The sequence below is a fragment of the Lissotriton vulgaris genome, chromosome 8 (genome assembly GCF_964263255.1).
Source record: "Lissotriton vulgaris chromosome 8, aLisVul1.2, whole genome shotgun sequence".
NCBI lineage: Eukaryota > Metazoa > Chordata > Amphibia > Caudata > Salamandridae > Lissotriton > Lissotriton vulgaris.
The window spans coordinates 49,627,513-49,654,187 of NC_141696.1; the positions used below are offsets into that span (position 1 = coordinate 49,627,513).

At 48.1% G+C, this 26,675-nt stretch overlaps 1 protein-coding gene across 1 annotated transcript in view; it reads right to left on the reverse strand.

Annotated features, from left to right (window-relative positions):
- LOC147693352 (transient receptor potential cation channel subfamily M member 2-like) overlaps positions 1–26,675 on the reverse strand; it is a 3,804,886-nt gene that overhangs the window by 3,704,116 nt on the left and 74,095 nt on the right. The window contains exon 2 of the mRNA XM_086935946.1: positions 10,980–11,139. Within this exon, the coding sequence (XP_086792072.1) occupies positions 10,980–11,139 (160 nt within the window). The remainder of the gene's footprint in view (positions 1–10,979; positions 11,140–26,675) is intronic.

Here is a 26,675-nt window from a genome sequence, read left to right on the forward strand (position 1 = left end):
CCCCCGCCGTTTTATTATCTACGCCTAGTAATCCTGCAAGAGAAGCGGATGCCATGAGCCCTTGCTTGACCGCCTGATGAGTCATGAAGGGTTGGGGTACAATCCAATACGCCGCGTACTGCGCCTGAGCACTGAGATAGTAGGGTTCTGTATCAGGTGCTTCGAATCCGCACATGCAAACAGCAGAGTAAGGGTGCTCCATTTGATCTGAGGCTACTTCCCTCCCGATGCTAAGCGGATAAGTTGACTCTTTAGTCTGGTGAAGAAATGGTGGCCGGGTGAGAAGGGGATGTTTATGAACAGGTATTGGAATTTGGGCATAATGATCCTTATCATTAAGGCCACTCGGCCCGCAAGGGAGAGTGGAAGGGCTATCCATCTGGTGATCAAGCTTTCAACCTTGTCAAGTGGCAGGACTTGAGACTTTCCCCAATTTATTGTGATGCTTGAGAAGGCCCCAAATTTTAATATTTCGCGGATCATGGAGTTTAACCCGTCTATAGGGTCACGCACATACAGCGTGATATCATCCGCATAGAGCGAGATTAAGACAGGCCGGGTGGGATAGCGCATATTGTTTGTGGTGCTGTTGCAGCATGGCAGCCAGCGGCTCCATCGCAATCGCAAACAATAGGGGTGAAAGGGGACACCCCTGTTGCATGTACCTGGATATAGCGAAGGGTGTGGACTGTTCCCCATTTAAGACGAGTGAGGCAGTAGGGAGATGGTAGAGTAGTTTAATCCAGTTGAGGAACCCCGGTGGGAATCCCATGTGGGTCAGAACAGAGAATAGGTAGCCACATTCCACGGAGTCGAACGCTTTGGTGGGTCTAAAAAGACTGCATGTTCGTCCTGGTCTATACCATGCATGATAGAAAACAAGGTTTGCAGGTTGTGGGAGGATGACCGACCTGGTATAAATCCTGCTTGGTCTGGTCTGATAAGGTTCTCGATCAGTAGCTTGAGTCTATTAGCCAGCACTTTAGCCAGTATCTTAGGGCCAGATGTAGGTAAGTAACATTTACGGAATCTTAATTACCGAAAATTACCGAATTTTACCGATTCGGTAATTAAGATTCGGTAAATGTGAGGGGTTGGTATGTAGGGAATCCAGATGTTCCCTTTTACAGAATCGGTAAAAGTCGGTATTTACCGATTCGGTAAATACCGAATCGGTAAAGCCTATTGATTCCTATGGGCTTCAAAGCCCATAGGAACCAATAGGCTTTACCGATTCGGTATTTACCGAATCGGTAAATACCGATTCTGACAAGGGTGCAGGGGGTGTCACTTTGACACCCTCTAGCACCCCCAAAAAAGCTTCGGGGCCATGTGGCAGGCATACCTGCCCTAAGGGCAGGTCTGCCTGTCATATGGCACAGGTGTGCATGCACACATGTGCATGCACACCAGAATCGTTATTTTACCATCAAATAGTATTTGATGGTAAAATACCGATTCTGTAATGCTTGTGGGACTCAGAAGAGTCCCACCTACATATCAATTTTACCGAATCGGAAAAAATACCGATTCGGTATTTTACAGAATCGGTAAATTTACCGATCGGTAAATTTACCGATTCTGTAAAATACAGGGCCCTACATCTCAAATTGCATTTACCGGTCGGTAACGGCCGAATTCGGCCGTTACCGACCGGTAAATGCCTACCTTTATCTGGCCCCTAGCATCACAATTTATTATGGACAGTGGCCAGTACGTGTCTGGGGATTTAGAGGCTTTCCCGGGTTTTAAAAGTGAGACCAGCATGGCCTCTCACATTACCGGTGGGAGCGATCCCTCTTAAGCCACCTCTTCGTACAGTGCTTTGAGGAAGGGAGCCAGCGGGTACGTAGATTTTATAAAATTAGATCCGGAGGCCGTCTGAACCCGGTGCCTTCCCACTCCCTATTTGCATTATGGTCTCTCGGATTTCGTCTAATTTGAACTCGTACGCCAGGAAGTCCCTCTGCCGATCGCTTAGCCAGGCCAGTTCAACCTGCTGTAGGTATTGCGGAGTCTCCTCTTGGCAGGTTGCGCAGGATTTGTATAGTGTGTGATAGGGCGTGGTGAAGACTCCCATAATGGCCGGTGTATCCCGGTGTGACAACCCCTCCCCATCGCAAACCACTAAAACGTGATTGGCTGTCTTCGGTGGCCTGATAGTTTCTGCCAGGACTTTGCAGGAGGCTCGCCCTCCCCTTATTTACGCGCTATGTAATATTTTCCGGGGAAATGGCATTCCCTCTCTGCCTCCACTTGGTATTCCATGAGGAGCTCCTGGATTTTGGCTAGGGCGGGCCATTGCGTGTCTCGTCAGTTCTGAGCGGGCGATCTAGGCTGGCTATGGTCTTGCGGATGTCTCTAAGGATGCCTCCTGCTTGGGCTATGCAGTGTCCTCTAACGGTGACCCTTAACGCTTCCCATATTGTGGTCAGGGAGGGGACAGAGTCTGTTGAGTCTAATAAACTCCTCGAGCATTTCTCCCAATTCCGTTTGGAACACCTGGTCAAGGAGCGCTGTAGGTAGAAGGCACCACAGCCTGTCTTTGGGCTGCAAGCCCAGAGGAGTCAGCAACATAAGCACAGGGGAGTGATCAGAGTACGTGCGCATAAGGTGACGAGCGGAGATAGCATGTACTGCCATACCCTGTGTTACAATCCACATGTCTAGTCGAGACCAGTTATTATGTACCGCCAAGTGGGATAAGCCTTCTCGTTGTGTGGGGTAGAGGTGGTGCCAGACATCTACCAGCACATTGTCCGCTACAATTTGCTGGAATTGTCGTTGTGCTTTGCAGAAGTGATGCAGCAGTGGGTGGGAGCGGTCCCATGGAGGGTGCAGTGTTAGGTTGAAGTCGCCTCCCCATATAAGAAGAGTTGAGCCGATATTTACTATGCGCGCCCATAGGGTGATATAATAGTCTTTGTAGGAAGGTGGATATCTGACTATGGTTGCCCCCAACTTTTTGCCTAGTGTTTTGCTGGTTTTCGACATAGTTGGCCTGGGATCCTGCTATCCAGGACCCCAGGCTTCCTGCTCTCTCTGTTAAAACGGACTCCATGTACCCTAGGTACATATCTAATTGGATACTGGGTCACCTTATCAGCCCCAGTACAGTGTACCTTAGGTACCCAGGGCATAGGTGCACTCAGGGCCTACCAGGGGCTGCAGAATGTATTATGCCACCCCTGGCTGGCCATCCAAAACTGACACAACTGGCTGGTAACACAGCTGGGGCAAGGTGGTGTAATCACCCTTTGCTTTAGATATAGTATACCTATATCTAACCCTTAAATGGACACATATACTCCTATAAGTCACTCCTATGGCAGGCCTTAACAATCCTGGAGGCAGAGTGCTTGGAATTATGTGAGATAGTGCTCAAGCATGAGCTTAGCCTATCTGCAGCTTTCGGAACCAAGTTCTTTAGCTGTTTCCATGATAACGCTATAGCATATACTCTTAAGTGCATAATAATCCTTGCGGTTATTGGCTAACTTTGGCATAGCATTATCAAAACATGTAGAGTAAGGTGTCATACGAATTGGAATACTACCCCCTCGCCAGTTCTGGCGATGGGGGTGGCATTCCACCCTTTTAGAGGGACACGACATGTATGTAACTGTGAAACCCGGTTAAAGTTAACCCGAGCCTCAGCATCACAAAATGGATGCTGCCACCACAGACACGAGTCTGACCTCCTGCTGCTGGGAGTCCTTCCAGCGAGGGAGGCCTGGACAAAGGGTTTCCTGCCTTGGGTGGTGCTAGCACCACCCCAGACAGGATTTTGTGTATTGAGGTAGGACAGGCTGAAAGGAATGAGGCATGCCTGGGGCACACAAGGTGTCCCTGTGCATACCCCGGTTCAAACCAGTTGCTGGGGCACTCCAGCCCCAGCTCTGGCGCGAAACCGGACAAAGGATAGGGGGTGTAACCACCCCCCTTCCTGGTCCCACCCATAGGAGGGACCTAGTCACAGTACAGCCCCCTTTAGGAGAATAAAGGTAGGAGCTGCTCCCATTCCAAATTAGATTAATCCTAATTTGAAACTACAAGAAGAACTCTGGACTTCGACGTTCTGCTCCACAGAAGACTGAAGAAATCTCCCTTGTGGTCAAGGAGTGACCACCCTGCACAAGCAGGCACCATCAAGCATCCTAGCGGTTCACTTTGTCGTCCTTCCTGCCGGAACCAGACTTCAGAGCCCAACGAGATCCGGACTTCCAGACCTCTACCTACATCTGCAGCACAGCTGAGATCCGTGGGTGCGACGAGACACGTGGGACCGGCCATCTTGAAGAAACTGCACTTCGCTTCCAGCACGACTTCAGAGGCATCCTCGAGAAAGTGCTTTGGGGATTGAGAAGCCCCCGCCCCGAGCAGCTCCTGCACAGAAGATCAGCCCTCCAGCATCCACGAGACCTGCATGGGGCCCTTTGGCTTGATTGCTGCTTGACGTGTTGTCTGGTCACTTGCCGGCTGGCTAGTGACCTCCTAGACGACGATCCACAAAATCTACACCGCTGGTCTGGTTGCTCCAGACTGGCCCTTGCTTCCCTGCAAAGGAGAAGTACCCCGGACCCTCCTGGTCCGCACCAGACGCCATCTTCCATAACCGCGTGGGTTGCCTTTGCCAAGGCCTGTTGATCCCGAATCCGGATCCGACACCGCTGATAGCGAGAGCCTGCGTGGGACAGCTCGTGCCTCCATCCTGGTCGTCAAAGACACCTCCTGGTCCACGTGGCTGCGGAGACAAGCGTCCACTCTTCACCTGATCGCGACAACAGCACCTGGTTCCTTCCTGGTTCCCCACCGGTCACTGGCTAGTGACTTTGAACACTGTCCCCTCTGCTTTCAGGTCTCCATCTTCCTCGATCCACCCTCGGATCGCACCGAACATCTTCCTCCTGGTCGCCTGCAGCATCTTTCTTCAAGGCTCCATAGACTTCGACGCGGAAACCTGACACACTTTCACACCTATGCACCCGCAGCCCGTGGGTGAGGTAACAAGAGCATTTCGGTGCTCAAGGGTAGATTGACTCTCCTAGTGTCCAGGTATCCTGTCATTTTAGTCCTAACTAGTCGGAACTGTCTTTTACTTACCTTTTCGTAATTTGTAGTGTCCATTGACTTTGTCCCGCATCTCGCATGTGAGTTCACACTCTGCACACATGTCCCGTGGGCCTCCTGCTCCTTACCTAAGGTTAGGGTAGTGTAGTCCCAGCGATCCTACAGCCTCTGGACATCTTCATTTCCTCTATCGATTTCCTTATACCATTTACTTATATGGTTTGTCGTGCCCCTAGGGCACCATTGTAATTTGTGCAACTTAACGTATTTTTCTTAAGAGTCTTGTCATGTGCTTAGCCCTCTGATTTCATAAAGAGTTCAGAGGTGTTTTGTTAGTAATAAATAACTTGTTTATTTTCATAACAACCTGTGTGGTGTCCTTTCATTTGGTATTCAAGGGGTTATATGTGGTAAAACATCTGGCTTCAGATGCCAAAAGAGTTTAGCCTAAGACTGCTCTGTCCATGCTACCATTAGGATAGTTGGTCTATAAGGTTGACTTACAACCAATCACCATAAGGGTTGTTTGGACTGATACAAGGTGATCACTAGAATTAGTGAGCATCATATATCAGGCCAACTTCTCACAGTCTTCATCATCTGTGTTGGGACCATAACTGCAGACAAGCGTGACTGATTCAGACGCCAACCTGCCCCATGTCATACAGTACCTACCTTGCGGAGCAAGTGTAGATCCTTCTTCTGTGTAGGGAACCACTTTTTTAATAAGAATTGCAGTGCCTCTCGAGTATGCTGAATTCGAGGAGAAGTACCTGTGGGAGGCCTATCTAGAGGCATGTTAGGGCTGCTGTGTAGGGAGCGTATGAGTTTCCTGCAGCATGGCTATGCTAGCGCAATGCCTGCCCATGTAAGCCTGTAGAGATGTGTTTTTTTTCTGGGGCTGTCCAGCCCCAGCACGTTCCATGTTAGGAATCCCATGTGTGTCTCTGCTTGGTCTTTTTGACCCTCCCCACCATTACCAAGGGAATGCAAATGTGTAGGAAACACATGCATCTATCTCCGGGTTTGTGTTATCAATATATGGCCAGTTATTCACTGTAAACTTATGCATGCCCATCCAACATCTCACCCACTCCTCCCACATCAGCGATCCCAACTTGCCATGCATGGATCCCCCCGCTTAACCCCTCCCAACATTTCTATAAATACTCTCGCACCTTGTGTCCCTAGTGCCCCGTGAGGGCTTTGTACTATCAGTTCTGCGGTACTGCACAGTAGCAACTATGCTGTGACATATTCACCCAGTCATATAGGCACTATCAATCATGAGATCGGATATTGCTCGGGTCTCAGGGTTTCTGGTGAAATTTTCTTGAAATACCCCCAACGAGTAACAACAAAGGCAACAGCTTAAAAGAACAATTGCAAGTGGTGGAGGGAAGAGGAGCACCCTCAGAGACATTTGCCCCAAGGGGCGTGACTGCGCCCCCTGCTCCTTCGTTCTGGGCAGAAGGGGCCCCCAGAATGTACAGTATGAGTTCGGTCAGGGTTCTCAATGTCCATGTTCAATCAAGCAATAGTTTGTGGGGTCAAACAGTGACAAACATTTAATGTTACCTGCTGCTCTGAGTCCACAGCTGTATCTCCAATGCCCACAGACTAACCTGCAGGGGGCGCACCACAAGAGACTGACCTTTGTTTTCAGTCCTCAAACCGCTGTGCAGAGTTCTCCCTATCGACTGATGTGGGGCGCTCAGCTCTCTATGCAGCCAGCACTGTTTTCTTGAAGAAGTAAGCTGCCTGTTGTGATTTGCTCCATATGTGATGCTTGCCTTCGTAGATGAGCCGGAGTCGTGCGGGATAGAGTATGGACTATTCCACCCCTTCTTGCTGTAGCTTCTTCTTGATAGGCACACATTTCCTATGCGCCTTCTGGACGTTGAGGGTGAAGTGGGGAAATAGCGATACAGTATTGATCTCAAAGACAATGTCTCTCAACTCCCTGGCTTTACGTAGCGCTGTGTCGCGGTCGCGATAGTTAAGCAGTCTCGCAACAATGGGTCCGGACAGTGCCCCAGGAGGGGTTTCGGTGCCAGGGTGCGGGGTGCCCGTTCTACAATTAGGATTCTCGAAAAGATCGCCTGCCCAAAGAATGTGGTAAGCAGCCGCTCTACGTAGTCTTCTAGCCGCCCGGTGTTGGGCGACTCCAAGACGCCAATGATGCGAATATTGTTCCGCCTGGAGCGGGCTTCGATGTCTTTGTTTTTTGCAGCGATCACCTGCAGCAGCTTATCAATGTCTGTGAGCTGTCCAGCCACCTGAGCATGGCCATCATCGAGGGTGGAGATTCGCGCTTATGCCTCTTTGATTCCTCTATCTTGCTTTGCAATCTTTTTAGTAATCTGATCAATTCTTGCGCACATGGAGTTAATTTTTCCCTCAATGGAGGCAAAGCTAGCTTTCATTGTGCTGAGCATCGTCTTAATGTCTACTTCATCCGCGTCTCTGTTCGCCTGGCCCCCGTTGTCTTGCTCCGTCTTGGGCGGCTGTCCTCTGGGCGTCCTGCGGGCTTCAAAGGTGAGCTTAGGCTGTTTACCGTCTGGCTTCCCTATTATGGCAGCCTTCGCATCCGGGGGGGTTGTCAAAGGCTATGGCACTTGTCAGCTGACTGTTGGTGCTGATCAGACCGTTCTCGAATTGTAGGGCCCCTCTGTGGCAGGTGCTGCAGGCACTCGGTGCTCCAAGTGTTATTCGTGTTGAGCTCTCTACGCAAGTCTGGAGTTGCGGTGCCCACAGCAGCCCCTGAGTGGCCTGAGGCGTGCCGTGCGATACCAGGTATGGGTGTTTCGTCAGGCGAGCTCCCTCCGTGTGCCGACTATGTAGACTTTTTAACTCCCCTTTGTGCCGCACAGTCCCAGTTTGCACAGCGTCTGTTTGTGTCTTGCTCACAGGGTGAGGCTTATTGTCCTGCCCCGCTCCGCACGGGGGGGGAAGGGTCAGTATCGCTCATGAGCTCCAGGCCTCTTTCTTGGCGGTGTTGTAAGGCCAGTGCCTGAAGGTGCGTGGTCTACGTATGGGCCACGTCCCCCGGACCCTGAATGGGAGTGTCTCCACAGCCGCTGGTCAGGTGCAGTACAGGGGCTTTTGGGCATAGCAAAGTCTCCAGTCCACCAGCCGATAACGCCACTCCCTCCTGCCACGCCGGTGCCAAGGATCTGAGGAAACCGGCAAGGATTGTTCGAGTCCTGACGTAACAGAGGTATGTGGTGTCAGTTGAGTGGCCCCTCGGTGACTCACTGGGTTGGTACACGGACAGCGGGGCACTTGGGGGGTGTCAGGCCTTATGTGTCAAGCCTTCAGGCCCCCTGCCCCGCACAGGGACGCATGCAACATGTTGGAGGCGCCGTCAATCGCAGCCACACCCGCCCACCTCACAGCCTCATCCAGCAGCATTTGGTGTACCCTCGCTGCCCTGCAATCCGGGCTAGGGTCGATAGGCACCAGCAGGGTGTATCTTCATGGGTGGCTGATCAGGGAGATCACGGCTCACACGCGGGCAGGCACAGCTGCAGGTCCAGATCCCCGCCCCGCTTGTTGGCGCTGCAGGTGGGGAGGCGTCTCCAAAGCTGTCTGCGGCAGCAGTGTCAAGCGTCTGTCACACTGTATGGCTTTCCCCCAGTCGTGCCGATCTGAGGAAACCCGCAAGGATTGTTCGAGTCCTGACGTAACAGAGGTATGTGGTGTCAGTTGAGTGGCCCCTCGGTGACTCACTGTGTTGGTACCCGGACAGCGGGGCACTTGGGGGGTGTCAGGCCTTATGTGTCAAGCCTTCAGGCCCCCTGACCCGCACAGGGATGCATGCAACATGTTGGAGGCGCCGTCAATCGCAGCCACACCCGCCCACCTCACAGCCTCATCCAGCAGCATTTGGTGTACCCTCGCTGCCCTGCAATCCGGGCTAGGGTCGATAGGCACTAGCAGGGTGTATCTTCATGGGTGGCTGATCAGGGAGATCACGGCTCACATCACGGCTCACACGCGGGCAGGCACAGCTGCAGGTCCAGATCCCCGCCCCGCTTGTTGGCGCTGCAGGTGGGGAGGCGTCTCCAAAGCTGTCTGCGGCAGCAGTGTCAAGCGTCTGTCACACTGTATGGCTTTCCCCCAGTCGTGCCGCCTCGCCCAGCCGAGGTGTGCGCCGCAGCTTCATGGTTCTCGTGGCGGGTTGGAGTGGACCCCCTCTGCTGCTTCAGCCCTGCTTGCTGCTTTTCGGCTGGGCCCTCTTCTTCAGCCCGCTGTGTAGGCACCGGCCTTTTCTTTCAATGTTTATTTATTAATTATTTTTTTTGTTTTCCCCCTTTTGTGAGATTGTTCTTTCTTTTATTGTTCTCCGGCCACCAGGTGTCTTGTGGAGAAGGTCAGGGGAGAGAGGATAACCATGGGTGAACGGGCCCGACCCGTGCAGCCGGCAGCTGGGCCTCAACTTACGCGACCTGGCCGGTCGCTCCTCGTAGCTTAGGCCGCAAGTCTCTTCTGCCGCTTATCCCATTTTCTGTGGCTGGTGCCTGCCCTGCAAACAGCCGTTCTGTTGTCACTGACCCTCCACTTCAGTATGGGGAGGCACACAGTGAGATTGCCCAGCAGTCACAGGATTCTTGATGGATTAGGGCTCCGTGGCTGACGGAGCCTCACTAGTGTGCGTCCATCTGGTCCACAAGCCCCCTAGTATCTCAGGCAACAGTATATTTTGCTTCAATATAGGCGCAGGTCCAACAACACCAGCCAGATCCGCTACTCAGGCAATAGTTATATCTTGTATCAATTTTAACGCAGGTCCAATTCTCAACTGTTATATGCTAAAATATGAATTTTACTGCATTTAACATTCACTATTGATCCATTTTTCCTACTTTGGGCATGATCGTTTCCCTGGCATTCTTGGGGAGAGGAGGTGGCCTAACGGCTAGGGCGGTCGACCTCGGAACTGGGAAACCAAGTTCGAGTTTCGCAGGGACGCGCAGCATCCTGTGATTCTGGGCAAATCACGTAATCTCCCCGTGCCTAACAAAAATTAATGTAACGCAAATGGTGCTCATGTAAAGGGCTCTGATACCCGATACCTTCGGGTTAAGTTTACGCTATATAAAACTCTGTTTAAAAAATCACTATATAATTTTGATACTCCGTTACACAGCTTTGGCTGGCTCTGAATCTGGATCTCTGTTATCATATTTGTCTAAGGAATATATTGGGTTTATGTAGGAAGATCCTATTTCCTGTGTCTTAAGATTTAAAGTATAAATATACAGTTTTGTCTGTTTATTGCTTGCATCACTAGGGGTTATCCAGAGGATTAGTAGTGCACACTGCAGCGCAGCCGACCACCTCCTTGCCTTCTGACGGAGCCATCCCAGACAGTTGGCACATAGTTTAGAGTTTACTGATGGGTACAGTGTGAAGTGACTGCACATTTTAGGGCACTGACTTTCTGCAGATTGGTACCTGTATTCAACATAGAATAACTTTCTCACTAACAACTCTGACACTTTTGCGCTGCGGATGGTCTAACTTTGCTACTGAGGTTCTTCAGACTGCGTCCAGGACTGCTCCTGGACCGTTAATCTATTAACCCTACATACACAGTTTTTCACCTCAGTACATTTTGTTATCTGTCTTCTAAACTCAAAGGTTACTTTGGTGATTGAAAAGAACCCAAATTGAATTGGAGATGCATAGGTTTCTTAGCTTAATCTTTATTTCTTGTTCATTTGTAGTCGGGTTTAATAAGTGGAAACAACCTTTCTCATTTTCAGCATGGGGGAACCTTTTGCAGCTTTTGAGATTAATTTGGTGCCTCTGAATCCTATTTAACTCCAGAATGTGGCAGAGTGCTACCTTGAGCTTGAGCTGGGCTTGTCTGCAACAGCTTCGGCCACTCAGCCATCACTCACCTTTGCTTTCTTGATTTCGGGGCCTTCGAAGGTGAGGTCCCCGAAGGCATCAGTTGGCACTTTTTCAATGTGTTTCTCCCGGTTCATTTCTGGTTCAGTGTGGCTGGTGTTCTCATGCAAATGCTGACTCTTGCCATTTTCACAATAACACACCTCCTTCCTGAGGGAAATAAACAGAGCAAGAAGTATGAGGTAGATTTGAGCAGTCAGGCGCAGACTTTCAGAGAAACACTACAGGTCAATATCTACAATAGACATCATTTGATCAAAAGAGAGTTTTTTTCAGTCAATGTAGCCATTTATTCAATGTCAGTGGACTACAGGAGCAAATATACAAAAGGGAATAAAAAAGAAAACAAGTTACTTACCTGTAACTTTGGTTCTCCAGTATTGGTACTTTCATAGATTCCCATGCTTTGTATCATTCCGCCGTCGTCGGAATGGGAGCCTCGGTAAATAGAAAAATACCATAGCAGTAGGTACAAAAGAGAAAGACAGGCCTAGGCCTCATCTCATTTTGTAACACATCCACCTCTTTTTGTAAAAGAGACCAAAAATTGCAACAACCAATCAGAGTAGCCTCACCCCATAGAACCCTCCTGAGAGAGCCTCAGAGACTTAGATTTTCGTAGCCGTTGTGTAATAGAAATCACATCTGCTGAAGGCTGAGCTTTCCCAGGGGAGGCGGGTGGGCGCATGGGAATCTATGAAAGTACCAATACTGGGGAACCAACGTTACAGATAAGTAACTTGTTTTTTTGCCCCAGTATTGGACTTTCATAGATTCCCATGCTTTGTATCAGAGTAGCTAGCAGTAAGCAACAAATGCACATTTTGTTACATGCATATCAGCACATCACAGTATCAGTATTATCATAGATAATCAAAACACATTGTAACAATAGATAGGCAATATTATCCGATACAAAATGTGCAATAAAGGAAGGAGGGATAGAAGGGAAAGCTCACCGCTCACTGGAATAGATTTCTCAGGATTGCTTGTCCAACTGCTGTCTCACTCCTTGTGGAAGAGTCCAAACAGTAGTGTTTCATGAATGAATGGGCACTGCTCCATGTAGCTGCCCTACAAATGTCCTTAATAGGGACACCAGAGAACAGAGCCGTAGATGATGACACTGATCTCGTAGAATGAGCTTTGATCCGTCCCCTCAGCGGCCTCCCTATCGCCTGATGACAGAAATGATTTGTGCTGGCAATCCAACATGATATCCCCTGCTTTGACAGGGGTAAGCCTTTTCTTGGAGTGCTAAAAGCGACAAAAAGTTGCGTAGTCTTCCTGAAATCCTTTGTGCGTTGGAGATAAAATTTCAGGCATCTTTTGACATCCAAAGTGTGGAGAGATCTTTCCGCCAGAGTCGAAGGTCGAGGAAAAAAAGACTTTAGAACAACAGGTTCATTCAAGTGACAATTCGAAGGGACTTTTGGAATAAATTTCGGATTTGTTAAAAAATTAAAGAGTCCTTCTTGAACTGTAAGAAAGGGTCAACAATCGTGAGAGCTTAAAGTTCTCCAACCCTCCTGGCTGATGTAATCACCAGAAGAAAAGCCACCTTCCATGACAAAAATGTAATCTCCGCTTTATGAATAAGTTCAAAAGGAGCCCTCATGAGATGGGTGAGGACCAGGTTGAGTTGCCATAATGGAGGAGGAGGTTTAACCGGAGGAAAACTCCTGAATAGACCTTTCAGGAACTGCTTGATCACTCTTGCGGACCAGAAAGAAGGGCCAGAGGCTGTTCGTCTAAACCTAGAGATCACTACCAGATGCACTTTGATGGAAGAGTGTTGAAGACCTGACCTGGCCAAAGACAACATGTACGGTAAGATCTTATGAGATCCAAAGACAACATGTACGATAAGATCTTATGAGGAGCTGAAGTGAATGGATGAAGATTTTCTTTGTGGCACCATGCACAAAAATGCTTCCAATTTGCTCGATAGGTTCTATTCGTACTTGGGGCTCAAGTCTGAGCTAACATTTTCTTGCAATCCTGAGGGATATCTAAAGATCTTAATTCCCTGTGCTCATGAGCCAAGCTGTCAATTGCAGGGAACTCGGGTCCGGATGCATTACTTGGCCCTGGGACATCGTCAACAGGGATGGATTGGGACGCAGGCGAATTTGTTGATCCTGAGACAGAAGAACAATAGTTACTTACCTGTAAACAGGTGGTTCTCCAGTATTGGTGTCTTTCATAGATTCACATGCCTGAATCATTCCCCGTCGTCGGAGTGGGAGTCCCACGGTATATAAAAAAGTAATAAAATGCCATAATACATATAGCAAATATCAGAAATACCCAACCAGGAAGTAAAGTAGCACCAGCTACAGTAGAAAAAACCTTCACAATCGTGACTATCCTAGTCATTATGTCTTAGTCCAAACTGCAGCCAATCAGGCGACAGCACCCACCAGAATGTTCTCCCCAGAGGATCAGGCTCTCAGATTTTCTCGCACAGGAGTGAAACCCCATAATGCCTGAGTGAGTCTCTGGGGGGAGGTGGGCGGGTTGCATGTGAATCTATGAAAGACACCAATACTGGAGAACCACCTGTTTACAGGTAAGTAACTATTGTTCTTCTCCAGTATTAGGGGTGTGTTTCATAGATTCACATGCCTGAATCAGAATAGTAAGCAGTACTCCTAGCATAACGCTTGTAGACGTCAGAGAATCAAATATATATATATATATTTATATACAGTGTACATGTATAATAGTAATCATCAACATCTGGAATAACGTCTAAAGAGCAAAGAGGAGGAGGTGGAAACAGAGGCTCACCTTATTTGAAAAGATTGCGCAGCACTGCTCTCCCAACCGAAGCATCCGCGTCGTCTGCTGAATCTAGACAGTAGTGTCTAGTAAAGGTGTGTCTGCTAGACCAAGTAGCAGCTCTGCAGATCTGTCGAAGAGGTACACCAGCAAAAAGGGCAGTGGAAGAGCTAACCACCCTTGTAGAATGTGCTCTTGGCAAGGCCTGTAAGGGTCTACCGGCTTGCTGATGACAAAGTCCAATAGTAGAGGAGACCCATCTAGCAATGGTCTGCTTCGAAACTGCACAGCCCTTGCGCTATCGTCCATAAGCCACAAACAGTTGATCTGTCTTGCGGATGGCCGAAGTTCTTGATAAGTAAAACTTAAGACATCTTCTAATGTCTAACGAATGTAGTGCTCTTTCAGCTGGAGACTGTGGGGTTGGAAAGAATGTTTTTAGGACAACCAGCTCATTCAGATGAAAATCCAAAGGCACTTTAGGCATGTACGTTGGATTAGTCCGCAGCACTACTGAGTCCGTGGTGAATTGGATGAAAGGCGCTTTAGATGTAAATGCCTGAATATCGCTAACCCTTCTAGCAGATGCTAAGGCCAGTAACAAAGATACTTTCCATGTCAGAAATTTCAGGCCCACCTTATGGATTGGCTCGAAAGGGTGACGCATGAGCTGAGTTATTACGACAATCAGATGCCATGCAGGAGGAGGTTTCCGGACAGGCGGAAACATACGAAACAATCCCTTGAAAAATTGTTGTATGATCCGTACAGAAAACAAAGAATTTGATCCATCTTGACAAAATCTAGAAATGGCAGCTAGGAAGACTTTAAGAGTAGAATGTGCCAAACCCAATCTGGCCAAATGCAAAAAGAAAGGAAGGATTTGCTCCGGTTTTGCATGAATGGGATGTAGACCATTAGATTGGCACCATGCACAGAAACGCTTCCACTTAAATTTGTAGGTTTTGATCATGGATGGAGCTCTGGCCTTCGCCAGCACCTCCTGGCAATCTTGTGGAATGTTTAGGTGTGCAAATTCCATGTGCTTAGGAGCCAAGCTGACCATATCAGCGAGTTCGGGTCCGGATGGTACACTCTGCCCTGCTGGGTAGAGAGAAGATTCGGAATGCGTGGAAGTTGGATAGGGTTGCATTCCGAGAGAAGGAGTAGCTCGGTGAACCAGTATTGCCTGGGCCATCGTGGAGCAATCAGTATCAACCGGCATGGCTGCTTCTTCATCTTCCTGATGACTTTCGGGATCAGAGGTATCGGTGGAAAAGCGTATGCGAATATTTGATTCCAATTCAGCGAAAGGGCATCCCCACACGAGTCCTTGTGGGGAACCCAGCTTGCAAAGTATGGGCATTTCCTGTTCTGGTATGTCGCAAACAAGTCCAAATCCGGATGCCCCCATATCTGAAAGATGCGGTTTAGAGATGGTAGATGTAGTTCCCACTCGTGAGTGCAGCCCCTGGACCTGCTGAGAGAGTCCGCTAACACATTTGCGATCCCCGGAACATGGACCGCTGACAGATGGATATTGTGAGTCAGGGCCCAACTCCAATCTCTTGTGCTTGTTGCGACAACCGGGCTGATCTTGTGCCGCCCTGCTTGTTCAGATAATGCATGCAGGTGGTGTTGTCTGTCCGAATTAAAACTGTGGCACCTTCTAGAGTCGCTTGAAAGGACTTCAGGGCTAGAAATATGGCGTGCAACTCTAGCCTGTTTATGTGACATCTCATTTGGATCTGGTTCCATTTCCCGCTGACCGTCATGCCTTGGAGGTGTGCACTCCAGCCTGTTGTTGAAGCGTCGGTCGTTACTATGAACCTGGGCACTTCCGTGAGGAAAGAGCATCCCACTTGTATGTTGGATCGGTGGGTCCACCATTGTATCGCTTCTCGCATTCGAGGCGTAATTTGGATGATATCCTCGAAGGATCCCGATACCTGAATCCACTGGCGACTGAGCTCTTCTTGCAAGGGCCTCACCCGAAGACGACAGTTGGGGGTGAGAAGAATGCAGGAAGAAATCATCCCGATGAAGGACTTGAACATGCGCACTGAAACACACTTTTTTAATAACAGTGCCGCAGCCAATCGTTGAATCTTTTCCTGTCTTTCCCTTGAGATGAATACTTGGGCGAGTCGCTCCCAAGAAAGTCTTTCTTGTTGCTGGCCTGAGGTGTGACTTTTCGAAGTTTACTGAGAAACCCAGGCTTTGCATCAGTGACAGAGCTGTTTGAATGTGATCTTGCGCCATGTCGAAAGAACTGGCCTTGATAAGGCAATCGTCCAGATATGGATATATCTGTATCGATTGCAACCGAAGATGGGCAGCCACCGGGGCCAGTATCTTCGTAAACACTCTGGGGGCTGAACGCAGTCCAAATGGAAGAACTTTGAACTGGAAGTACCTGCCAGCCACTGTGAACCTCAGAAACTTCGGATGCCTGGGAAAAATCGGTACGTGGAAGTATGCATCCTGAAGGTCGAGTGTTGCCATAAACTCTCCTGCCGAAAGAAATTGGAGAATTTCTTGAAGTGTTAGCATCCTGAATGTCTTTTGCCTTTTTTAGGAATTTGTTTAGGGCACGCAGGTCGAGGATGGGACGCCATTCTCCCGACTTCTTGCGAATAAGGAAAAATCTTGGGTAGAAGCCTTTTCCTTTCTGATGATGAGGTACCCTTTCTATTGCTCCCTTCCGAATCATGGTGTCGATCTGGGTGAACAGCTCCTTGAGGTGTGCTGGAGGCGGTCCTTTTGGGGGGCAATTTGGGGGAGTTTTTACGAATTCCAAAATGTGACCTCTGGCTACCACGTCCAGAACCCATTTGTCTGTGGTAATTTTGGACCAATTTAAGTAATTTTGGGATATTTTTCCTCCAATTTGGTTCGGGTTGGCAGAAAGTGGTGGCAGGATGCGTACCTCATTTCTTATTGTCTCTTCCTCGATAATTAGATTTTCCTCGAGGTTGAGAGAAATTTCCTTTCCTCTGTCCATATGTTTGCTGCCGATATGGTTGGAATCTTTGGTTTCCCTGGGCAGAAGAATAGGAGCGCTGCTGGTTATAACCTCCTCTATTAGAGAAATTCCCTCTTCCTTTTGCTCCACGAAAGGAAGACTTCCGGTATTGTAGAGTACCCAGCGAACGTGCTGTCTCAGTATCTTTTTTGATGGCCTCCAGAGCATCATCAACATGCTTTCCAAATAAGAATTCTCCATCAAATGCCATGTCTATAATCCTTGTTTGGACCTCCTGCTGAAAGGATGTTGCCTTCAACCATCCTTGCCTCCTGAGAACAGCTGCACCCGCTAGCTGCCGAAATCCAGTGGCAGCAACGTCCACTGCAGCGTCAATTATCAGTTTTCAGTTTTTAACGTCTTTATTTCGATTTTTCATCATAAAAGACACATATATACAAGAAAATTTTACATTAACTACATTAAATACAATCAGAATCATAATGATATAAATATTTAAATACATATAATGAATACATGTGATAACCAGATCAATAAAAAAAAAAAAAAAAAAGAAACGAAGAAAACAAGACAAGTGAAGTTAAGATCTCAATTAAACATATATGTAAAGACGTCAAGAGAAGTAGTAAAATCATTGGAACATATATAAAATTTGCAGATCATCAATACTATTAATTTCATAGACCAAAAGAAGAAAAAAACAGTTTAGGAACATAGTGTACAGGTTGTTTAGATCTTGATTTATGAACTAATTGACTTAGACCTTATCAACCAAGCCCACCCGAGGAATTTCGCCAATCCTATAGTTAGCCATTCAGAAGTATTCGTTTTCAAGGTGTACAATGCTTCACTTCTCACTCGGGTGTTTAGTCTAATACATACAGGTTTCAGCCACTTATTGCGTGGTTCGCAATAGGCAGTACAGACAAATAAAAAATGGCCTAGTGTTTCTTCACAAACGGCACAACAGGGACAGAGACTTGACTCCAGCCTCTGCCAGCCGCTAGTAAAGGCCCTCAAGGGCAACGTGCCCACACGGAACTGATGATATAGTTTCCTATCTAGTGTCTTAAGGATTACATCCCAATACACTTCTTTATTGGGAATTACTTTGTGGAGCAAGAACTGGCCTGTCAAGTTCACTTTCTCAGAAAGTGCTACATGTTCTGTTTTTACCATGGACCAGAACAGACGTTTAAATTCATCCTTAGTAGGAAAGGTTTGGGAGCCCGGCTCTGACCATAACAAAGGTAAGCCCATTTCAACAAGGGTGTTCTTAATTTGCTTTAGCCATGGTATGTTGCCTGCCCCTTGTTGCAGTCTCACATCTTGAAGCTCACGGGCAAACATAGCCAGTTCCGGGGTGGACCATATGCGTCTCCATAGAGCCACCATCCTGTACTGGGCCTGATGCTTAATGGTATGCATGCCCATGTCCATCAAAAGTGGAATAACTGGTGTTGATGGAGGGAGACTAACTAAGTTACGAAGGAATTTATTCTGTATCCTATCCAGGACAGCTAAGTCCACACAGCCCCAAATGTCTGCCCCATACAATATCGCTGAACTGATTTTAGCACTATAGATTTTGAGCGCAGGCAGTACTCTTTTGGTCAAGGAGCGCCGCTGCTCTTTTACTAGGCAACCAGTCAAGCGGGCAAATTTCAGGCAGAGTGCCTCTACTTGCTCTTTCCATTTTAACCTATAATCCAGAGTAACCCCAAGATAGGTCATTACATCAACCTGTTCCAGTCTGGATCCATTCAATAAGATATTGCCCCTCAATGGCTTTTTCTTGGTCAAGACCATAAACTTGGTTTTGTTGATATTAATCTCAAGATCATTCAGATTACAAAAATCCATGAATTTGTTAATTGCAACCTGTAAACCCTTCTGTGTTTTGGCTAATATGAGGGTATCGTCTGCAAAAATTAAAAGGGGGAATTTTGTCCCACCCAGTGAAGGAGCATCAGTGTGGGTGTCAGAAAGGAACTTAACCACCTGATTAATGAAGAGCACAAATAGGGTGGGGGCCAGGACACAGCCCTGCCTCACACCTCGGGTCACAGGGAAGGATTCAGTAACCTGGCCCTGCCGACCCCATCTGACTCTTGCGAAGTTACCCTCATGCATCTTAATGGTAAAATCTAAAAGTGCAGAAGGAACCCCCATCCTTCTTAGTGCAGCCCACATCTTCCCCCTGGGGACCAGATCAAACGCTGATCTGAGATCCACAAATGCAGCGAAGATCTTCCCGTCTCTCAGTAACACAGTTTTCCAATAGATCATGACAAATCTTAAAATCTGGTCAACTGTGCTAATGTGTGCCCTAAACCCAGCCTGCATTGGAGACAAAATATCTGCTTCTATCATCCACGTATGAATTTTCCCCAACAACATTCTGGCTATTACTTTTTGAAGGGCATCGATGAGGCTGATGGGGCGATAATTACCTGCATCAGATCTGTTCCCTTTTTTATGCACTGGCAAAATCTCTGCCCCTTTCCAGGAGTTTGGGACGCCAGTACCCCTAGCTATGGCGTTTGCTAAAATCAATATATACGGGACCCAATGTTTTTGGTCATATTTGAAGAGGTCCGCAGGGATACAATCCATGCCGGGTGCTTTGCCATTCTGCACTTGTTTAAGAGCAGAAATAGCTTCGGATTCGATAAAAACAACGTGATCAGATGAGATCAATTCAGGCTGCACACTGGCATCTTCCCTAATGGTAGTAAGGGAGATCCGTTCCGTGTGGCTGAACTGCGTCTCATAATGTTTGACCCATTGCTCTGCTGGAACGTGGTTTACCGGACAATGTAGTTCCCCCGATTCTCCCCATTTTACAACCTCCCAGAATCTTTGTTGGTTGGATGAGGTACTAGCCTGATATAGATCCAACCAACGCTGGTCATCCCATTTGGTTTTTGCCTCTTTTAATGCCTTCTTATAATTCGCCCTAGCTATCCTTATATCCACACATGATTTGGATTTGATGGCACTTAGCAGAGAGCTATGGGCAATATTACAGGTCTTGTCGTACCATTTAAGCCTAGAATGTGCTTGGGCTTTGTTACCTCCTTCCTTAACAGGTTTGATAAAAAAAGACTTAATTTTATTAAAAAGAGTGTCATGAATTGTCCCAATTTGATCGAGTGGAGTACCAGCCTCAAGTATGGGTTCCATCTGTTTTGTAGCCACTAAGACCTCCATGGCTATCCTGCTGATGGTAGCAGTATTTTCTTGGAGACCAGCCCATTTAACTCTTCTACAATCATTTGCAAGGCCAGCGTCTGCAGTTGCAATGTTTGTAGCGGGGTTCATACAGAAGTCCTCAGATACTAACAATGATATCACCAGGGGATTGTGATCACTTTCACATCTACTGACTACTTCCATATCCACCAACATTTTCCAGAACTCTATCTTAAGTAGAAAATAATCAATACGACTTGAATTCATGGAATTATCAAATGTAACTTTTCCCGTCGGGTCTGATTTGGTCCTACCGTTCACTGCACGTAAGTCCCATTCAAGACAAAAACCCAACCATTGCATGACTGCCTCCGTAACTTTTTTGATAGGGGCGGCAGACAAAGGGGGAATGTTCCAGATCTGATCAATTTCCCCATAACCCCCACTGTCAAGGTTGGGAAATGGTTCGAAGCAACAGTTGAAATCGCCTGCCACCATAACACAACTGTCACTGCTTATGTCATTCAATAGGAAGTCAAGTTCAGCTACCACTCCCGCAGGCTTCCCACCTGGCATCCCTCTGGCATAAATATTTATCAGAAAAAAAACCCGATTATTGTTATCTGTTAATTTCAGTGCCAGGATATCATTACCCAAGGTAGGAAGTTCCGTGATGGTAATGGCTAAGGATTGTCTGATCCAAATGACCAAACCCCCTGATGGGCGGCCCTTCGGTCCTTTGCTGGCTGGTTTATAGTAATTAAGATAGCCAACCCGATGGATAGCTTCTGTTGACCAACTTTCTTGCAAGATGATAACATCATGTAGATCCACAAAAGAACCCCAAGCGGCCTCTGACATTTTCCCCTTCAACCCCACTATGTTCCAAGACAAAACTACAAGGGTGTATGTTGTTTTCTCTGCCATAGAGGCAGGTGGGTTAACGGTGGCCTTAATAATTGTCTGTCTAGGGTTACCTGACAAGGATATTTCCCTGTTATCCCCCCTCTTAGATTTTGCACTAGGTGTAGAGACAACCTCTGCCCTTGAAACACACACATTTATTTGAGAGCAAGTTGGTACTGCACTAACACTCCCAGTATTCAGTTGTTCTACATCAAGTCAATCCACACCTTCTAGACCGGAGAGGGGAGCAAACCGGTTCGCAAGGTGAGGATAGAACATTGGGTAGAGTGGGGTGTCAAAATGAAATCTCCCCCTGGGCCTGTCTCGTCTAGAATGTTGGAACGGAGTGTGGGACCTATTAGCATGTAAAGCTGGATAAAAATAATGCAGTAATAAGGTTTGTACGTCCCCAACTCTACCAAATCTTGCTTCCCTGCCGATGTATTCGGCAACCCAGGGCTCTCTAAAGCTAACCACCACACAGTCCCCCTCAAGGTCTTTCTTACCATAACCTATCCAATCCACCCTCCTAACGTTGAGTATTTCAGGATTTAAATTGGGAGGGAGTGGCCGGTTTTTATTAAGCCAATATGTGACCTTATTATAAAGATCCTTGTGTGTTTCCCTTTTACCTTGTGCGAGTGGAGCCACGCCAGTTAAAACAATTGTATAAGGCACTGACTCTGGTGGAAGGTTCACACACTTTTTCTTTGGGATGGGTTTGGCAATAGGCTGGTGAGTGGTGTTTTGGCCCCTGACTGGTGTTGGATTAATCTGAGCCTGCTGGTTTTTAGTGGGTTTAGGCCTTGCAGGATTATCTGCAGGAGCTATATTTTTGTCAGCGGGTCCTGGTTTTTGCTGGACCTTTGGTTTAGAGACTCCTACTTGTGTGTTATTACCACCCCCTGCTTTATTGTTTGTCACAATCGTGGGCTTCGGATTTGATGGAATTGGAAGGGACAAACCAGCTTTTCCTATGCTGGAGAAAATTCTATCAGAGGTCGCTATATTATCCTTCACCAACAGGTCTAAGGTGTCCATTTTTGCGTTTAACAACCTTGTCCTTTCAAAGAGAGGCAGAAGAAGTGACTTGAGTAGCAACTCAATTTTGGCCAAGAATATTTCTTCTGTAATGCTAATCATAGTCATAGTCTCACCCCCCCCTTGTTGTGTGGAAGCATTAGTGTTAGGTGGCTGTGGAGGCGAAGCTGAGACATTTACCACCCCCTCTATTTGTTCCTCCAAATCTGGTGAGGCAACCCTCTTACGTTTCCCTGGATTCTGAGTCGGAGTCCGTTCTAAAAGAGAGGGAGAGTCCATTAGATCATTACTAATATTAAGTTTTGGAGAGTCAGAAAGACCGGAATTGTCCCCAGTGTGATCTAAACAAATAGTCCCACTGATGAGTAAGTTCTCGTGTGCAGTATTAAAAACAATTTCCTGGTTAGAGTTCGAAATCTCCCCAATATGATTCTCAGGGACAGGTGCCAACATTACATCTACATTGCTATCTGCATTCAACGTAGAGAGTGGAACTGGAGAGACAGCCTCGCTTATTTTACCTAGTGAAGAACGCTTGCCTGTAATAATATCAAGCGAAAGGCGTTTTTCAACTAAGGCGATCTCCTTCTCTAATATGGCAGTCGAACGTTTAAAAAATTGGTCAATTGTACCAGTAAAGGTACCGTTAGAGGTGGAGACCTGAACCTGTCTCTCCTTACCAGATCTTAAGGTCATTTTTACTAATCGTTTTAAGTTACGGCAGGCAGAAACAACCTGAATAAATGGCAATACCTCTCAAGACACAAAGATAATAAAACAATTAATGTTATATAAATATGACCAAGATACAATTTATAAAATAAGACGTCAGGAAGGAAATAATGTTAATAGTAGGGCCCAGCCCAGCCTCCTCCGGCCCCGGACGGCCACAGACGGTCCCGCCCTTGTCCCGGGCTTCTCCCGGCGCCCTCCCGCGCGCTCCCGCGCTGTGACACTTATAACTCCTTTTATGTTGATGGGGAGAGTTTATGGGCGGGGTGGGCGGGGCCAGCAGGGAGAGCAGCCCAGGTGTTGCGAATAGGGCTCGCAGGGACTCCTGGTAAGGCGAGTCCCTGCTTCCAAGCTCGCAGCCCTGCCGGCAGCTCCTCACGCCCAAGATTACAGCTCCTCTCCCAAGGATGGCACAGGCTCCAAGTGCGGCGCTGCGGGACCCGCGTAGCGGGTCCGGCGAGGTCTCTTTCACACACAATGGAGGTCAAAGGGGCAGCAGGACAATACAAACGGCAGCAGGAATGGCCAGAAAACAACAGGCTTGACGATCCCGTGAAGGCAAGTTCCTCTCCCGCTTTTCACTCCGTGGGCGGGTGGGCGGGGCCAGCAGGGAGAGCAGCCCAGGTGTTGCGAATAGGGCTCGCAGGGACTCCTGGTAAGGCGAGTCCCTGCTTCCAAGCTCGCAGCCCTGCCGGCAGCTCCTCACGCCCAAGATTACAGCTCCTCTCCCAAGGATGGCACAAGCTCCAAGTGCGGCGCTGCGGGACCCGCGTAGCGGGTCCGGCGAGGTCTCTTTCACACACAATGGAGGTCAAAGGGGCAGCAGGACAATACAAACGGCAGCAGGAATGGCCAGAAAACAACAGGCTTGACGATCCCGTGAAGGCAAGTTCCTCTCCCGCTTTTCACTCCGTGGGCGGGTGGGCGGGGCCAGCAGGGAGAGCAGCCCAGGTGTTGCGAATAGGGCTCGCAGGGACTCCTGGTAAGGCGAGTCCCTGCTTCCAAGCTCGCAGCCCTGCCGGCAGCTCCTCACGCCCAAGATTACAGCTCCTCTCCCAAGGATGGCACAGGCTCCAAGTGCGGCGCTGCGGGACCCGCGTAGCGGGTCCGGCGAGGTCTCTTTCACACACAATGGAGGTCAAAGGGGCAGCAGGACAATACAAACGGCAGCAGGAATGGCCAGAAAACAACAGGCTTGACGAGCATCAATTATCTCAGAGGAGACACACTCTCCTTCCTGAAGGATCTTCTTCGCCTCAGTTCGATCTGGCTCGGGAAGCTTGTCCATATACAGCGAGATGTCCGACCACATCTGCCTATCGTATCTTCCTAAAATGGCTAGGGAGTTTGCGGCCCTAATGGTCGTAGCTGCAACAGTAGAAACCTTCTTTCCGATAGAATCTAGGCGTCTTCCATCCTAGTCTGGTGGAACAGGGACTTGAGATGTTGGATTAGAAGATCTCTTTTGCGCTGCCTGCGCTACCACAGAGTCTGCTTTAGCTCGTCCGATAAGGCACGCTGGAGAAGAATTTGGCGCCCTATATTTCTTATCTACTCTTGGGAGCACTGCCGGTAAAGAATTTGGCTTGGACATGATCTTTAGTCCTTCCTTCCAGATGAATTCTATAATCGGAATGGTCCAACTCTGTTTCTGTGGTGTAGACTTGAAATCATACAAGAAGCAGTCTTCTTGCTTTGACTCCATGGTTATCATGAACCTCTTTGTTGCTCTATCCATGATCTTGTGGAATGAGGCAATGTCCGCGGGTGGTGACTCAGATGTAGTAGGTTCTGCCGGAGAGGGCGTGTTTGCATTATAATCCTCATACTCCGACGATTCTGACCCATTGTCCAGTTCTCCTTCTTCTTGTTCCTCATGGTCTGAGAACTTTTCCTCCCCTGCCCGAGGAGCTGTAACTTCCGACGCAGCTAATGTTGGACGTCCTTCCTCCAACGTCACAGAAACCACTGGTTGCGTCTGCTTAGTAAGCGGAGTCGCTGTCTTAGGTCTTGGTGTAGATACCTGAGATTCACCAGACTCTGAAGGTGGGAAACGTCTGTAATAGTCACTGAGCATATACTGCAGATTGCGAAACAAATCGTCAGGCATCTGCATGCCAGGAGCAGGCCTGTCTGCATGTGACGTAGGCTCAGTTTCCTCCATCTCTTCCTCTATATCCTCTTGAACTTTAATTCGGAGGTCAGATGGACTTCTAGCTGCTCCAAAATTTTCATCCTCATAGGATCCTTCCTCTTCGGAATCCAAGAGTTTCTCTGGCACTACTAGCGTAGAAGAAATCGTCTCAGTAGTAGCCCTTTTCTTCAACAGTGTAGCTGTAGTTGCAGGTGATGGTAACGGAATCCCTGCTGTCTGCGCTGACCAAACTTGCAAAGTAGTGCAGCTTGAAAGAGGCGGCGTCGATGGTACCTCCGTTTGCTGTTGAAACTGTTGTCTCGTCGACGGTATCGTCGTCGACGGGGTCGTCATCGAGGTCGTCGACGGTAGCTTCGTCGACGTGGTTTTCGTCGTCAACGAGGATCTCTTCGTCGACGAGGTCGTCGACGGTAACATCGTCGACGGGGACGCCGTCGAGGTCGTCGACGGTGGCTCCGTCGACGTGGACTTCGTCGTCGACGAGGATTTCATCGTTGACGTCGAGGACTTCGTCGACGGCACCAACTCCAACCGTCAACATCATAGTCGTAGACGAGGAACTCGTCGACGGTACCTTGGCCGTCGTCGACGGGACAATTGTCGACGACGAGATAGGCCTGATCTGAACATGAACCAGTGTAGGCGATGAAGCTGAAGACATGACAAGAGTAGGCTTTGGAGAGGAGAAAGTCATAGTGCAGGTGGTAGACGTGGCCAAATGAGAGGAAACACCGTCCTTTTTTGACGTTGAAATTGTAAATGGTGGCAACTGAGGAGGCACAGATTTAGAAGATTTCTTGGGAGCTGTAGATTTCCCAGACTTCTTAGAGGGCGTACTATCCCCTTTAGTAGGTGGGAGAGTCTTACTCGAAGTACTAGGCCCAGGAGCATCCTGAGAGGATTGAGCCTTCTTAGCCACCTTCGCCCTTGGAGATGAAACTTCTGTTTCAGCCTTCCTCTTAGTAGAAAGAAATGAAGAACCAGAGGCAAAGCTTCCTACCTCAGACAAAGGGTCCTCCTTGTCCTTGAGTCTGTTAAGCCACAATAGCAGTCGTCCTTCTCTATCCCTGATGGTCTTAGGGTGGAAGGTCCGGCAGATCTTGCACTCTTTTGCCTTATGGTCTGGATAAAGGCAATATAAACATTTTTTGTGGGGATCTTCCTTGAAAAGTCTTTGCTTCCCACAAGAATCACACGCCCTGAACAGGGATTTTGAAGAAGACATCTGTGAAACTTGAAGAAACTAACTGTGTAGAAGAAAAAACTGAGCAGAGCTCAGGGAGACTCCCTTCACATGACGTGCGGTAGAGAATCTGAGAGCCTGAGCCTCTGGGGAGAACATTCTGGTGGGTGCTGTCGCCTGATTGGCTGCAGTTTGGACTAAGACATATTGACTAGGATAGTCACGATTGTGAAGGTTTTTTCAACTGTAGCTGGTGCTACTTTACTTCCTGGTTGGGTATTTCTGATATTTGCTATATGTATTATGGCATTTTATTACTTTTTTATATACCGTGGGACTCCCACTCCGACGACGGGGAATGATTCAGGCATGTGAATCTATGAAAGACACCCCTAATACTGGAGAAGGAGGAGCTCTGTGTACCAAAATTGGCGGGACCAAGCTGGAGCTATTAAAATCATTGTGCAGGGTTCCGTCTTGAGTTTCCTTAGTATTTTTGGAAAGGTGTAAACAAATGCGCCTGACAGGCTATCGAAAGAGCATTCCCCAACAATCTTTGATGGTGATAACCGGTTTGCGTAGAATTGGCACTTCTTGTTTTCTGGAGTCGCGAACAGGTCTATAAGAGGAGTGCCCCAACGAGAGAATATTCCTTTGAGAGTTCTCTGATCCAGTTCCCACTCGTGAGAGATCGACCTTAGGTG